General features: G+C 39.7%; 1 protein-coding gene across 1 annotated transcript in view; it reads right to left on the bottom strand.

Moving 5' to 3' along the window:
• LOC111143432 (adenylate kinase 5) overlaps window positions 1–16,269 on the bottom strand; it is a 244,372-nt gene that overhangs the window by 218,582 nt on the left and 9,521 nt on the right. The window contains exons 3-5 of the mRNA XM_022497172.1: window positions 12,393–12,560; window positions 7,669–7,838; window positions 7,452–7,565 (exon numbers count right to left, since the gene is read on the bottom strand). Of these exons, the coding sequence (XP_022352880.1) occupies window positions 7,452–7,565; window positions 7,669–7,838; window positions 12,393–12,560 (452 nt within the window). The remainder of the gene's footprint in view (window positions 1–7,451; window positions 7,566–7,668; window positions 7,839–12,392; window positions 12,561–16,269) is intronic.

The raw sequence follows: 16,269 nt of genomic DNA, 5'->3' as shown, positions 1-16,269 counted from the left end.
GGTGAAAAGAAATTTTTCAGATAGTAAGGACCTATGACCAAATGCAAAGAGGAGACCAGGGCTGAAGCCTGGTGGTAAGTAGCCTCTCCATCTCCTCCCCACCCCTGCAATGTCAACCCAAGGGCGGGGAGAGCTCAGCTGTTAGGCTGAGAAGTAAGGGTGGGAAAGAATGCATGCTGCTTGTGGTGGAAACTACTGGTTGTCTCTCAAAATCTGTTTTCCCTTCTTGCATAATAACAGTTCTGTAGCTAGGTCCATGCCTGAACACGTGACTCCATTGTCCAATGGCTCTTGAAGTTAGGATGTAGTCATGTGACTTCAGGTCTCATCAATGGCCTGTGAAGACTAATGTGCACCCCCTGGAGTCTGGGGCTTAAGAAGGTGAGCATGTGTCTTCTGGACTTTGTCCCCTTGCAACCAGCTGGAAGCTGGCCATGGGGCACGGCATTGGTGACGTCGCTTTCACCATGCAAATAAATGTCAAACATGTCCCAGGGTTCTCCGATTGAACTCTTAAGACCCTTGGAGATTGCTGAGACCCTTTCTGGGAGGCCGCAGGTCAAAGCTATTTTTATACTAACAAATTCCATGCCTTTTTCACCTTCATTCTCTCACAAATGCACAATAGAGTTTGCCAAGGGCTACATGAAGTGTGGTATCACAGAAGTCAGAATGAAAAAGCAGACATAAGAATCCAGCTGTCTTTTATTAAATTAGAAATTAAAGGGATTTGCAGAATGTAATGTTTCTCTTATCACTTTTTTTTGTTTTGTATTGTTTTGGAAAATACGGTTATTTCTCATAAAAATGTGTTAGTTTTGTTAACTGCATGGATTCAGTGTTATTTTAAAAATGACTGAATAAATATTTTTAAATTTCTGCTTTAATTTCTCATATGAAAAATATCAATAGGTGTAGCCCATGTAATGAAAGCTTTTTGAGGTCTTTAATAATATTTAAAAGTGTAAAAGGGCCTTGTGACCAAAAAGCTTGAGAACCACCACATCTCCGAATGACTATACAGGCTGAAGGTTCTCTGCCCTCATTCATGGCATAGCTGTTACATACAAGAGAAATAAGTTTCTGTGTTATGTCACTGTGTCATTGTGTCTTTTTATTACAGCATCCTGGATTTACTTAAATAATACAGAGACTAGTCATGTAAGTGGGGCACTACTATATCAAACACTAAAGTATTTGATCAATGCCACATGGCATTGATTCGCTTGGGCAGTAAGAGCAAGAAATTTTAGGCTGGAAGACTAATGACACTTGATATGCCATTGAAAATATTTGGTAGAACTCTTACTTGTGATAACTTGTAAGGTAGACCACGTTCCTATGGAGCCCACGGCTAGAGAAGAAATGACCAGAAAGGGCTAGAATGATCATATGTGTTGACTGTTCTCTATTTTATTTAGCAACACAGAACAAGAGATAGATAAACCTGAGAGAGAACTGGCCAATTTGCAAACAGATAAAGAGAAAAGAAAGTGGTTAGGAACTTAAGACTCACCAGTTTGAAAAAACTCAACTGCTTCTTTACCTCCAAAGAGCAGAAGACAAGGCTCTTATTGCTCAAAGGACCCCTGTTAACACTCTCCCAGCTTTCCAAAAAAAGTAATCCAGCCCCAAGGCCAAGGGCTTCAGAAAACAAACCCGGATGAAGGATGCTGCCTGTTGTTTTATATGGCCTCAAAGTAACTACCACCAAAATGAGAAAACAAAAAACCAACATGGCTTAATATCTAAATCTAGAAAAGAACTTTAGGTATAGTTATCGGCACATGGAACTAACTAGAAGCAAAAAGAGCAGATACTTACCAAATTTTTTTTTTTTACTTACCAAATTTTTGAGGAAATGGTTTGTTGTTGGTTTTTTTTTTTAAGATTTTTATTTATTTATTTGACAGAGAGAGAGGCAGGGAGAGAGGGAACACAAGCAGGGAGAATGGGAGAGGGAGAAGCAGGCTTCCCACTGAGCAGGGAGCTGGATATGGGACTGATCCCAGGATCCTGGGGTCATGACCTGAGCTGAAGGCAGATGCTTAATGATTGAGCCACCCAGACACCCCTGAGGAAGTGGTTTTACCAAAGAAACCATAAGCCTAGCCAGAAGAAGCTTGTTTTTGTTTTTTGTTTTTCAAATTAACAATAGATCCCAAAGAAGGCATCATCTCCAACACAATACTTTGATGTGGCCATGTAGGATAATGGACAAGAACTTTTCAGAAGGCCAAGGGCTTCAGAAGACAATAGAGAACAAGGAGTTGAAATCACTCTACTGCTAGGTAAAGGATTTGTTACTTGCTATGGTTCAGTGATGACAACATGTATCTCCAGAATTTCCTTTTCTGGACAGGAGCCTTTATTTCACTTCTCCTGGTCTTATTCCTCCAATATTTATTGGTGGCAGGGAGGGAAGACAATGCCATGTTCAGTTTGTAGGTGGCTGAAGAGTCTAATCTGGACTTACCGGAAAGAATTGTACTTCAAGTAGAGATTTCTTTTTAAATTTTTTAAGATTTTATTTATTTGAGAGAGAGGGAAATAAAGAGAGAGAGCATGAGTGCACAAACAGGGCCAAGGGTAGAGGGAAAAGGAGACTTCCTGCTGTGCAGGGAGCCCACAGCAGGGCTCTATCCCAGGATCCTGGAATCATGACATGAGCTGAAGGCAGACACTTAACCGATGGGGCACCCAGGCTCTCCTCAAGTAGAAATTTTTGACTTTTGATCTAGATGATGGGACTCTGGGTGCTCTCCATGGGGAGTGAGTGAGTACATTCTATGTTGGGAGGAAGGGAACGTGCCAAAATGTGGATGGCCAAAGGGGCCAACCGGTAGATGTTGCCAGTTAGTTCTCTGATCCTTCCGTAATTATAGAACTGTAGGCAGGCATCTGGGCACCCAGCTGGATTATTCTTCCCAGCCTGCCTCACAATCATAATAAGACTAAATTCTTAACATTGCTATGTGAGCAGAAATGATAACCGCCACTATCCACATCCGGGACTTCAGATCTTCAGATGTTTATGTTCTCTTCCCCTTACGTGCCTGCTGGAAACCATATGTGGTGGCAACCCTGCTTTGACCCTACAGGTGATGAGAGCATCCCAGGAAATGGCAGAACAACAATGTGGAAGGAACCATGCTCGCCAAATGACCTCAAGGAGAAAAGCTGTCCGGTCAGTCCGGACTTCACATTGATACTATATTCCCTAACAGAAAAAATACACTTCCTTGTCCTATAAGACACCTAAGTGTGAAGTAAGACCATGACCAGTATGTGGTCAATATCAGAAATCCATCTCCTCTCAGGCCCTGGACCTGTGGAAGAAATCTCGGGGGAGATTTCTGCATGCATGTATATACGTGTCCACAGAGACACATACAAAAAGTTAAAAAAACCCCTGAGGAGCTGTGGTCTCATGAAAATACATATTTAGCTGTTGTCCCTGATTCCTGGCACGGAGCTTCTAAAACCTTCAGAATTTCCTGAGTAACAAGACTGTCTTCTCTTGTCCCTAATGAACACCTTCTGACCAAACCTCAGTCAAGGTTGTTGAAGTGACTCCGGCAGGGCCCAAAATAGTGTCCAGATGGGAGTTTGCTGGCAGAGAGACCAAACATGAGATGAGTGTAAGGGCCTATTTAGCCAGAGCGCCCCTACCTTGGTTGAACACCATTTTGTTGTTTATGCAGTAAAACTTAAATTGACCCTGCCCACCCCCCCACCAGGGGAACTTATTTAAAAGCAAGTTCAGGAAACCAATCCCAGGTAACAAAGTCCAAATACAAGGGTGGGTCAGGCCAGGAGGAGGTATTCAATCAGTGGGGGCGCATACTGTCTCCTAGCTACCAAGGAGTGTGGTCCCCGCCTTTTGGGCGCCAATTCTCACCAAGGTGAAAGGCTAGTGCAAATGTCTACTATGGGGTGAATTGTAGTTCAATTGGCCACCCGTGTGTGACCTAGCATGACTGTGCAGCTTTCTCTGTGTATTGAAATCTCATTGGTCACCTGTGCGTGGCCAGGCTCAAACACATGGCCTTTGCTCTATAAAAGTTAGTCTGTGAGGCAGGGAGGGGCTGTCCTCTCTGTAAGGGGTGGCCCCGACCAGTCTGTTTGACGGTCGGTTTGATTCTTGATGCTTGGCGTGAAATAAAGCTTTGCTTGACCTTCACTTTGTATCAGTCTTGCTCCTTTGACCATGGACCCATTATTGGGAGACCCAAGATTGGTGACCCAGCAATGAGAAGGTGGGAACTTCCAGCCACACTCCCTGGTCTCCAGGAAGAAGAGAGAGATTGGGTTAGAAAAACTCAGCAATGAAGCTGCTGGGTTGATAAACATGTTGAGGTGCTGGGAGGGTGCTGCACCCAGAGAGAACGTGGAAGTTCTGCATGCCCAACCCCACACCATGCCCTACACATCACTTCCATTTGGCTGCTCCTGAGTTGTACCTCGTCATAATCCCCTCAATGTAAGTAAAGCATTTTCTTGAGTTCTGTGAGTCATTCTAGCAAATTATCGAAACTGATGAGAGCATTGTGGGAACCCCAGAATCTATAGGTGATGGCACAGAAATACAGGTGGCCCCAGAACTTGTCAGTGACCTCTGAAGTGGGGACAGTCTTGTGGGATTGAGCCCTTCACTGGTAGGGTTCAGACTAACTGGATAGTTAGTGTCAAAGTTGAATGCAATGATCAGACGTCTTGTTTGTGCTGAGGATTGGAGAACTGGGAGGGAAAACCCTCACACATTTGGGGTCAGACATGGTACCAGAGAAACAGACAGCACAAGGGCGTGAGCCTACATAGGGTACAGAGTAATCAGGGCTGACCCCAACATTTTGCTTTGCATAAACACTTCAGCTTTGCCTCTGCAACCTCTGAACTCTGGCAGGTCAGCGGTGATGGCACAACTCAGCACAACTGTTCTACTTGCAGTGGCCAAGAACCTCTATATAGGGTGTTCCAAGGCCAACTGGAGAAAGATGCAAGACTAGACTTTTTCAGCCTCAGACAAAAGGCTGGAAAAGTCCAGTCTTGGAGCTGGATGTATTACGGAGATACCAGACCATCTTACAGAACTTGCTGACAGGTGTCCCCAACCAGTATCATGACCCCTGGCCCATCACCCATGTCCAGGCTTTGGAAGAGAAGGTGGAGATCAGTCAGGTATCCAGAGACTTGCCAGAGAGCTACACTTTTCCTGCCCTTTTCCCCACTACCTGCCTCACTGTAATCCACATGAGGAAGAATTTCAGGAGTCGGAGACATCACTTTGGCTTTCTGAGGCTGAACCAGGTCCAAGAAGACATATGTTAAACTGAGTGGAAAACTGAAGTTTTTATTTTATATTGGACTTTTTTTTTTTATTTTTAAGATGTTATTTATCCACTACAGAGAAAGAGTGAGAGAGAGCATGAGAGGGGAGAAGGTCAGAGGGAGAAGCAGTCTCCCTGTGGAGCTGCAAGCCCAATTCGGGACTCAATCCTGGGACTCTGGGATCATGACCTGAGCCAAAGGCAGTGACTTAACCAACTGAGCCACCCAGGCGCCCTGGACATTTTTTTTTTTTAAGTGAAAAAAAGTTTCCCCAGCTTTACTGAGATGTAATTATGGACTGGGTTTTTTAATACCGGAAAGTAAGACTATCTGTTAATATTTGAAAGATTCACTTTTTTTTTTTTCGGGGGGGAGGGGCAGAGAGGCAGAAGGAGAGGGAGCGGGAAAGAATCTCAAGCGGACGCCGCCCATTGAGCATGGAGACTGACACAGGGCTCAAACCCATGACCCTGAGATCATGACCTGAGCTGAAATCAAGAGTTGGACCTTAACCGACTGAACCACCCAGCCACCCCTGTCTGTTTAATATTTTTAAGTGACCAGGAAAGCTATGAGATCTACCTGAGTTGTTATTCAGGGGAGAAGAGAGAGACTCACAAAAAGTTTGAAAGAGAATAGAGAAAAAAAATCAAGAAGCTCATGTTGCTTGTGCCCGCCAAATGCCTATCATTCAAAGGGCAGACTGGGTTTGAGTGGGAATGCCTGCCTTGGCTCTTGGGGCTCCACCAATAGCCAAGAATCACGTGGAACAGCTGCCATAGCACCCATTTTCAACAGCAACATCAGGTAACGCAACAGCAACAAAAATTGATTTTTCTGGTTTTTCTCTCATCAAGGCAGAACAATTAAATCCAAGTCCTCAAACTGGGAAAGCACGGGAGGTTCTAGACTATGGGAGGGAAACCTGAGGAGGGAGAAAGACATTCCAGCACAACCAATGTCCCCAAACAGTTCACTTGAATATTCACTTGAATATTATTGTGAAGCTGACTTCACAAATAAGAAAAAGATAAATAAGTCCATAGAAAAATAGGCAAAGCAAAGCAGGTAATACGCATAAGAAATACAAATCATCAATAGAGTATCTGAGAGCATCCTTAGTAGTAATTCAAGAAATGTACATTTAAAAGATGAAATACTGTTTCTTACTTATCAGGCTGGCAAAATCTTAAATATGAATTCTAACCAGTTGGAAAGGTTCTGGAGAAATACACTTCATTCAATATTGATGGGACTATAACTTGGAAAAGTCTTTTTTGGAGGACCACCTGGAAATAGCTATGAAAATCAAAAATGCATTTGTCTATGAGCACGCACATATGCACACACATGGCTGTGTGTGTGTTGAATGCACAGAAAATGGCCTAGAAGGATCTATAACCAGCTTAACAGTGTTTGTTTTTCTTAGGAGAGGAGGGCAGTGGAATGGAATAAGGGTATTAGTAAACTTTCACTTTTTACACTGGACTTAAAATTTTTATGACCACAATGTTATTTTTGTAATTAAAATTTTACATGAAAAATCAGTCACCCTGCTTTTTAAAGATTAAGTAGATATACAAAATATTTTAATTGATTTATTTCCCTTAAGAATATACATATTAGTTGTTGAGCATGCATAGTCTACTGAAATTTGAGTAAGTTTTGGCAACATGAACCCTGCCTTGTTATAGGTAGGTGGTTTAGTATTTTACACCTCACTTAAGAGGGTTTCCTGATTTGGTAACCATAGAAGTACAGCGTGATGTTTTATACTGCTGGGCGGTATGGAACAGGCTTGGTTTAAGTAATTAAAGATGAAAGACATAATCTTAGGTAAAGTATTTTGAAATAAAATTCATAGAGGTTTGCATTTTTAAATAAAAATCACAAATTCTATTATTAGTTTTTTTTTTTCTTTTTTGGCAGAGACGGTCTCCAATTTTTAGGCATGTATTCCAAGGAAATGACCTTCTGTCAAGCCATACTGGTGTACTTTCCTGTTTTCAGACCAGAATTCTTTCAGAATAACAGCAAGTCTCCCAAGAAATCTTTTTTTTTTTTAATAAATCTCAAAGTTTTAAGCAAAAATACATCATTTAAAATAGAGACATTCTTACTTGATCCTCAAAAGACAGAGCCTGGGCAACATCTCTTGGAAAGCCATCGATAACAATGCCCTCTTCATCAGGTATTTGCATCAATTTCTGTTTTATCTCTGTAATTGTTGTTTCCTTTTATAAATTAAAAAAAAAGATAAAAAAAAACACAGTGAAGCTTATACTCACCACTGGTATAAAAATCTTTGCAGAATAGAAGCAAATTACACAGCAGTACCTGTGGGGCCAATTCTCCAGTTGTAATTATTTTGGCAATAAGACTCCATTTTCTATTGCTGCTTGTACTGTGGATCTTCTTTCTTAATAATTCTCCCACCGAAATGTATTGGAATCCGTAACGTTCTGCGATTTTCAAACTTTGAGTACCCTTTCCACTTCCCGGACCACCTATCATTTAAAACAGGCAGAATTGTGATCTTTGGATACAAGAAGAAACTCCTTTTTATACAGCTAATACCTCTGTTTTGAGATGCAGAGTCTAGATCAGGGGTAGCAGGGTGGGCAACTCCACTCTTCCACCATTCTCGGTGCTAACTCTGAAGGCAAAGCAAGTGTAGCCTTCGCCAAGGAAAGGACGGAACTATGATCAACTTTCTTAGATGAAAGAGACATTTTTTCCTTTACCTAGTTTAGTAAATAACTACTTTAGAAAATTGAACAATGCAGTTGTGAGAAACAGTTTCATGTTCTTTGCAAAACCTATTTTTTTCCCCCTCTGTAATCAAAGAAAAATCTATGGGACACAAGAGATAATGATCAAAATAACAGAAATGCGTTCTATGCCAACAAAGAGCTAATGTGCAATTTGGTGAAATGTAACAGTTGTTTTTAAACCCAAAGGGACATCAATATTGAGACAATTTATCTAAATCTTTTTTTTTTTTTTAACTCTGCGCATGGGTCTCCTTGCCTCATCTCCTTTCAATTCCAAAGAAGGTTTATGCAATGAATACAGAGTGAATGGAATAGGTTCTTAAAGCAGGAGAATTTCCTAGAGCTCAGGAGAATTTCGATTTTGTGATACATTAGTACGAAGTAATCCACATTTTGCAATCTTACTCAATACTAATCGTTGGTAATTACCATTTACGCTTTAGAAGCTTAAGTCCTGAAATAATTATAAAGTATATGCCTCACATTTTATTTCCAATCATATTGGATTATTTTAATTTATATTTCTAAACAACCTAGACTAATTGGAATCTGAAGTCTAAGCAATCTAAATAAAGCATATAGCAATCAGCCCAGTCTGATTTTGATTTGTCACTTTTTTTTTTTCCTTTAAACACTCTATTCATATGGGAGAGAGAGAGAGAACATGAGCAGTGGGAGGAGGAGGGACAGAAGGAGAAAGAGAGGGAAAAGTACATTCCCCTTGGAGCACGGAGCCCAACGACTCCGGGCTAGATCCTAGGGCACTGAGATCATGATCCAAGCTGAAGTCAGAGGCTTAACCACCTGAGTCACCCAGGCACCCTAAATTGTTACTTCTTCGTAACTATCAAACCGAAATATTTTCAAGTATTTAAGCATAAGTTATTGACTGCAGAAAAATATTTCTAAAGGTCAATGTCTAATAAGGAATGAAATGTTTTGGAATTTTTCACTGAAAATAATTATAATTTATTAAGCAATGCTGAAAATAAAAATTCAATAGAAAAGTAAGCTGAGGGGCGCCTGGGTGGCTCAGTGGGTTAAAGCCTCTGCCTTCAGCTCAGGTCATGATCCCAGGGTCCTGGGATCGAGCCCCACATCGGGCTCTCTGCTCAGCGGGGAGCCTGCTTCCTCCTCTCTCTCTGCTTGCCTCTCCGCCTACTTGTGATCTCTGTCAAATAAATAAATAAAATCTTAAAAAAAAAAAAAAAAAAAAAAGAAAAGTAAGTTGATGTTCTCCCTACTTATTCAATATATCAAGCTTTGGCAGGGGGAGTAGAAGTCATATTATATATAATTATTTCATAATTATTTTTTGCAAATGGAGTAAGTAAAAAAGAAAGGTGTTTCTTTGTTTTTTTGTAAGGAGAGTTGGGAATGAGTAGACTTAGTTGGCCAGGGCTTATTCCCTCTTTAAAATTTTTAAGTGCACGGGTGCCTGGGTGGCTCTGTTGGTTAAGTATCTGACTCTTCATTTTGGCTCAGGTCATAATCTCAGGGTCCTGGGATGGAGCCCCGCCTCAGGCTCCTTGCTCAGAGAGGAGTCTGCTAGTCTCCCTTTCCCTGTCCTTGCTCTTTCTGTCTCTCTCTCTCTCTCTCTCAATAAATAAATAAATCCTTAAAAATTAAAAAACAAAAATAAAAATTTTAAGGTGCAGAATTCTAAGATCAATGCAAATCATTTCTCAACCCCAACACCAAATAATACACCTGATGACATGTGGCTTTCACCTTTTTTTACTGCTTTAGTAAACTCAGGATAGGAATTTGTTTGCATTTTTAACTATTCTCTTTCCAAGAAACTCTAAATCCTACCCTATTAGATATAACATTATGAACTACTACTAAATTAAATTAATTCCTTTGCAGATAAAAAGTGTGGGTTCTAAATAGCTGTTTTAGGCCTATTAACCTATGATGTGGTTCATGGATTGGCTTGAAATAAAAAATTATATGAATAACTCCATCAAATTTAAGCTGATTTGAGGGGCACCTGGGTGGCTCAGTGGGTTAAGCCCCTGTCTTTGGCTCAGGTCATGATCTCAGGGGCCTGGGATCGAGGCCCACATCGGGCTTTCTGCTGAGCAGGGAGCCTGTTTCCCCCTCTTTCTCTGCCTGCCTCTCTGCCTACTTGTGATCTCTGTCTGTCAAATAAATAAATAAAATCTTTAAAAAAATTTTAAGCTGATTTGATCCTTGAAGAATGAAAGTTATCTTTCATAAACTATATTTCCACACTTTATCTCATAAACCATCAAACTAAGAGATTATAAATCCCACTGAATTCAAAAAAATCAAGTATGCTAAGAAAGTTATGGCACCTTCAAGAAAAAAAATTTTGTCAACTAACAGAAGCAAATAGCAGACAACACAAACATATGATTTGCACAATTGAAGAGAATAGCATTAATTTATTAGATGGGCTTAACTAACAAATTAATTTCACATTCTCTCTGAAACCAGAGTGAGCTTAATTTTATTTTATTAATCGCTAATACTTATCTCTTGCCCCAATTTTCTCAGATAACCTAAGGTTCGGTTTTTCCTTTCTTCTCATAACTCAGTCCTCTAAAATCTAAAAGTTATTTACACTCATTGGTTCTGCATCATTCCTGGGATACATAAAACTTTATAGTGTGTAAGTCTAAAACCAGAATCAAGCTCTTGGGAAGCCAGCTGATTTTATGGAGTAAAAAAGAACTGTGGAGTTCTTTGAAGCAGAGGAGATTTGAAGCATTTATATCTTCTCCAGAGATCTTAGTTTGTTGAAATATTTTAGTCATTTTCATACAAAATTCGCAATGCACAAAAAGTTCATATATGTGTTGTTTTACATGAGAGCATTCTGGTATTACACCTTTTTCATGGGCAGTCAAGCCTCCATTTATTTGTCCTATTAATAATTACCAATATTTTAGTAACAGCAACAAGAAAAATAAGATTGAAAGAATATTTCATCATAAAATGGCAAAATAATTTCCAATTATTCTTCACCTGTAACTCTGTTTTATTTGTTTGTTTTTGTAGCTCTGTTTTAATCAAGCATTTCCTCATCTTCTAGGTCCAACTTTTAAGCACACACAGACAACATTTCATTTTCAAAAAATGAGAGATTTATGGCATAATTGTGCCTCCCATACATCATAAGAATAATAACTTTTAGAAAGCCAGTTTCTATACTTTCTTCCTATACTACTGTTTTAAACAATTCAGGGTTAAATATATTTGCAATTTCATTTTCATTACACTGAGAGATGGACCAATGTCACTCCTTCTAGTATGGTGAACTTAAATTCTTGTTATAGCATGGTGTGTTTATTTGCATGCTTTTGTCCTAGTTGCTATCATCATTATATCTTCTGGAAACAGTACTTCCTTGCATAGGGGGCCGTATTCATTTTGCCCTCTGTTAACATTACTGACAAGAAGAGCTTTGAACATTCATGCTTGATTTTCACTTTTGGTCATCTCTCTGAAAGATGAGTCAAACTGGAACAGGAGACAATGATGACATATTCCAGGTTCACAGGTCTCCTCATGATTTTTACAGATTTTGAGGAAGTTAGAATTTGCGAGAATGGTCAGAAATGCGTTTTGTAAAAGACTTTCAACATTTTCCACATCCATTCCTTCTGAAATGACATCAGACTAATATTTTCATACTCATTCATTGTAAGCAATGTTAAAAAGTAACTGTTATTATTATTTTGATTAATACTCAGATGTTATGTGCTGTGTAAAACACTATTCTACTAGATTTGCTTGTCTGAAACATCAAAACTTAAGTTTTTCTTTAGGTGCCAGTTTGCTATATGGAAGATTCATTTATATGAGTCTTTACCAACATATTATTATTATTATTATTACCCTCTAAAGTTAATAGTGAAGAAAAATTCAATTTGTTGAGTAAAAAAGATAAAAACATATCATGTTTAGAAAACTTTTAAGTCATTCAGTTATCTATGTTAAAAGTTAAACAGATAAAACCATAGGATAATAAATCTTGAGGAAATTAATACTTTCAATTTATTATAGAGATTTTTAGGACATTGTAATGAGATTCTATAAAAGATCATATAATTATAATTATGATAATTCCGTTTTATTGGAAATTATGCTAAAAATATTTCTATCTACTCTCTCTTGAGCTCTTGAGCTCTTGTTTCTATCGTTTGTCATTACCCAACTTAGTATTTGCAAATACACATAATTAACATAATTTTTTGAAATGTAAATATATAAGCAAAGACAGCAGTAGTATAAGAATTTTGCTTTCTGTCCTCATACCTATGACAAGAATGATTTTGGGTCGAGGTCTAGTAGGATCAAAAACCTCATACTCCTCAATTAACTCTGCAGTCTCGGAGAGGTCCGTATCACTTTCTATGGAGAATTGATGGATTGGAGGGAGCCGATCGTACCGCCGATATGGAAAGTTTGAATTTTCAGGCATTACTGCAAAAGAGTAAGAGAACTTTGAAACGGGAAAAAAATAAGCATAATAAAACATTTTTTGTACTTAGCCCATGAGTAGAGAAAAATTTTCAAACTAAATGAGTTTGATTTTTTTCAACTGGAAGAAGAGCCCATCCTGTAAGGGATCTGCAAACTTTTTCTTAAAGGGCCAGATATGCAATATTTTGAACATCGAACAGTCTCATACTCCACTTGGCCACGGTAGCAGGAAAGAAGTCATAGACAACATATAAACAAATGGATGAACTTGTGTTATGATAAAACCTTATTTATAAAAACGGGGGGTGGGAAGTTGGGGGAACCAGGTGGTGGGTATTAGAGAGGGCACGGATTGCATGGAGTACTGGGTGTGGTGCAAAAACAATGAATACTGTTACACTGAAAAGAAATTTTTTTAAAAAATGGATATAAGCAAACATTTCTCCTGGGAAGATATGCTAATAGAAAATAAGTACATGAAAAGACCAAATATCATTAATTCTCTTCATATTATATGTCCATAACAGAGAACAATTATCTATAGACAGAAGTCAATTAGTGGTTGCCTAGGGTTGTTGAGGAGGAGATCTGACAGGTAGCAGAGGAGAAGAGAAGCAAGAGAGCAAGAAAGAAAGGGAGGAAGGAAGTAAAAGGAAGGAAGGGAAGAAAGAAGAAGAAGAAGAGGAAGAAGAAGGAGGAGGAGGAAGAGGAAAAGGAAGGAGAAGGAGAAGAAAGGAAAGAAAGAAAGGAAGGAAGGAAGGTAGGAAGGAAGGAAAGAAGGAAGGAAGGAAGGAAGGGGAGGGGATTGAAGAGAAAGAGAGAAAGAGATTTCCCACAATAGATTTAAAGTCTCTTTGGGGTTTGTGTGTGTGTGTGTGTGTGTGTGTGTGCTTGTTTGTTTTTTGCAAGCAAGATGGTGGAGAAGTCGGGGACTGTATTTCAACCAGTCCCTGAATTGAGCTGGATATCTACCAGACAATTCTGAACAACTCCTGAACATTCTTAGATGTAAGAATATATATCCAGATCTATACCAACAGACTATCTCTGGCAGCTGGTTTCAAGGTATGAAGCAGGGAGATATTATTCTGTGTAAGCCATGTTATGGGGAAGGTGAAATAACACAGGAGCACAAGTGTCCCACACTGGGGCCCAGGCACAGGCTCACAGAGCAGTAGTGGCATGGAAAGGACTTAGGGCAGCCCCTCAGACTGAAACCTGGAGCTGTGGGGGCATGTGAATTAACTGGGGGAGGTTGGTGGTTTTAGAAGCATGAAGGACAAAGACATGTCTGGACATGGAAGCAAGGGCTGGGAGTGCTTCTGTGTGGCATACAATCCAGGAAGCTGAGGTTTTTAGCAGCACAGACAAAAACAAAGTCAGTATGGCCTGGAGGGCTCTCTGGAGAACAGACTGCAATCTCTCTGTTCTGAGACAGAAGTTTGAATACAGTCAATTCTGTGTTGTATGTGCTTGGTAGAGACACAGAAAGCCACCAGGAAAAGCCACCAGAAAACAAAAGCCCCCCAAAACTGGTTTTTTCTGACCAACTCTCCCCCAACAAGGAACACGGGAACTCTGCCCAAACAGCACTGCCTGAGTAACAGCACGGCAGACCCCTCCTCCAGATAACAAGCTGGAAGAACAAGAGGCCGACAACCCTAAGGTCTCTAAAAACAGGTGCATCTTGCTTGGGTTGTGGTCAACAGTTTGGTCTCTGTACATTCCCTCAACCACTCCTCACCAGAATGACTAGGAGGAGAAACCCCCAACACGGGAAAAATTCAGAGACTGACATCTGCCACAGAACTAAAGGATACGGCTATAAGCATGGTATCAGAAATAGAATTCAAGGTAACCAGAAGATGGCTACCCAGAAATAGAATTCGGGGTAACCAGAAGATGGGTGGAGAAAACAATTAGTGGCAACATAGATTCTCTAAGGGCAGAAGTGAGAGCTGATCTAGCAGAACCTTAAAATGTTATTAATGAGATCCAATCTAATCTAGACACTCGAACAGCTAGGGCAAATGAGGTAGAAAAAGGAATTAGTGATCTAAAAGACAAGCTGATAGAAAAGGAGTAGGAGGAGGCCAGGAACAAGCAGCTTAGAAGCCATGAAAACAGAATTAGAGAAATAAATTATGCCATGAAACATTCCAATGTCAGAATTATTGGGATCCTCGAAGGGCTGGAGAGAGAGAGAGGACTAGGTGATACAGTTGAGCAAATCCTAGCTGAGAACTTCCCTAGTCTAGGGAATGAAACAAGCATTCACGTCTTAGAGGCAGAGAGAATATCAATCCCCAAGATCGAGGAGAGCAGACCAACCTCCAGGCATGTAATAGTGAAACTCACGAATCTTAAAACCAGGAAAACCATCTTAAGGGTAGCTAAGGGGAAGAGATTAGGCAGGGGGAGGAACATTGGAATAATGTCAGCCCTGTCCACAGAGACCTGGAAAGCCAGAAAGGCAAGACACAGTCAGGGTTCTAAATGAGAAGAACATGCAACCAAGAATACTTGATCCGGCAAGGCTGTCATTTAGAATGATGGAGAGATAAAGAGCTTCCAAGGCCGTCAAAAACTGAAAGAATATGTGGCCATTAATCTGGCCATGCAAGAAATATTAAGGAGGGTTCTATAAAAGCAGAAAGACCCCAAGAGTGATAAAGAACAGAGATATTTGGAGACAATCTGTAGAAACAAGGACTTCACATAACATGATGAAAATAAAATCATATCTTTCAATAATCACTCTCAATGTGAACAGCCTAAATGATCCCATGAAATGGCACAGGGTTGAAGATTGGATGAAAAGACATGACCCATCCATATGCTTTCTACAAAAGACACATTTTGAACCTAAATATACATCCAGACCGAAAGTGAAGGGATGGAGAACCATCTTTCATGTCAATGGGCTGCAAAAGAAATCTGGGGTAGTGATTCTCATATCAGACAAATAAGATTTTAAGCTTAAGACTGTAGACAGAGATATACAAGGACACAACATCATGCTTAAAGGATCTATCCAACAAGAGGTTCTAACAGTTGTAAATATCTATGCTCCCAATATGGGAGCAGTCAACTACATAAGCCAACTGTTAACCAAAATAAAGAGGCATATTGATAAGAATACGTTAATTGTAGAGGATCTTAACACACCATTCTCAGCAATAGACAAATCAACCAAGCAGAGAATCAAAAGAAACAAGAGCTTTGAATGACACATTGGACCAGATGGACCTCATAGATATATGCAGAACATTCCACCCTAAAACAACAGAATATTCATTCTTCTCTAGCTCACATGGAACTTTCTCCAGAATAGACCACCTACTGGGTCACAAATCAGGGCTCAACCAATACCAAAAGATAGAAATTATTCCCTACATATTCTTAGACCGCAATGCTTTGAAACTGGAACTTCAATCACAAGAAAAAGTTTGTAAGAAATTCAAATACTTGGAAGCTAAAAACTATTCTGCTCAAGAATATTTGGATCACCCAGGAAACCAAAGAAGAACTTAAACAATTCCTGGAAACCAATGAGAATGAAAACCCTTCATTCCAAAACCTATGGAATAGGGCAAAGGCAGTCCTAAGGGGGAAATACATAGCCATCCAAGCTGAAAGAAAGAAAGAAAGAAAGAAAGAAGGAAAGAAAGAAAGAAAGAAAGAAAGAAAGAAAGAAAGAAAGAAAGAA

The sequence above is a fragment of the Enhydra lutris genome, unplaced genomic scaffold, assembly GCF_002288905.1.
Source record: "Enhydra lutris kenyoni isolate GAN:26980312 unplaced genomic scaffold, ASM228890v2 scaffoldscaffold9, whole genome shotgun sequence".
Lineage (NCBI taxonomy): Eukaryota > Metazoa > Chordata > Mammalia > Carnivora > Mustelidae > Enhydra > Enhydra lutris.
Note: the sequence above shows the minus strand (reverse complement) of the source record. Positions and strands in the feature narration are given on the sequence as shown.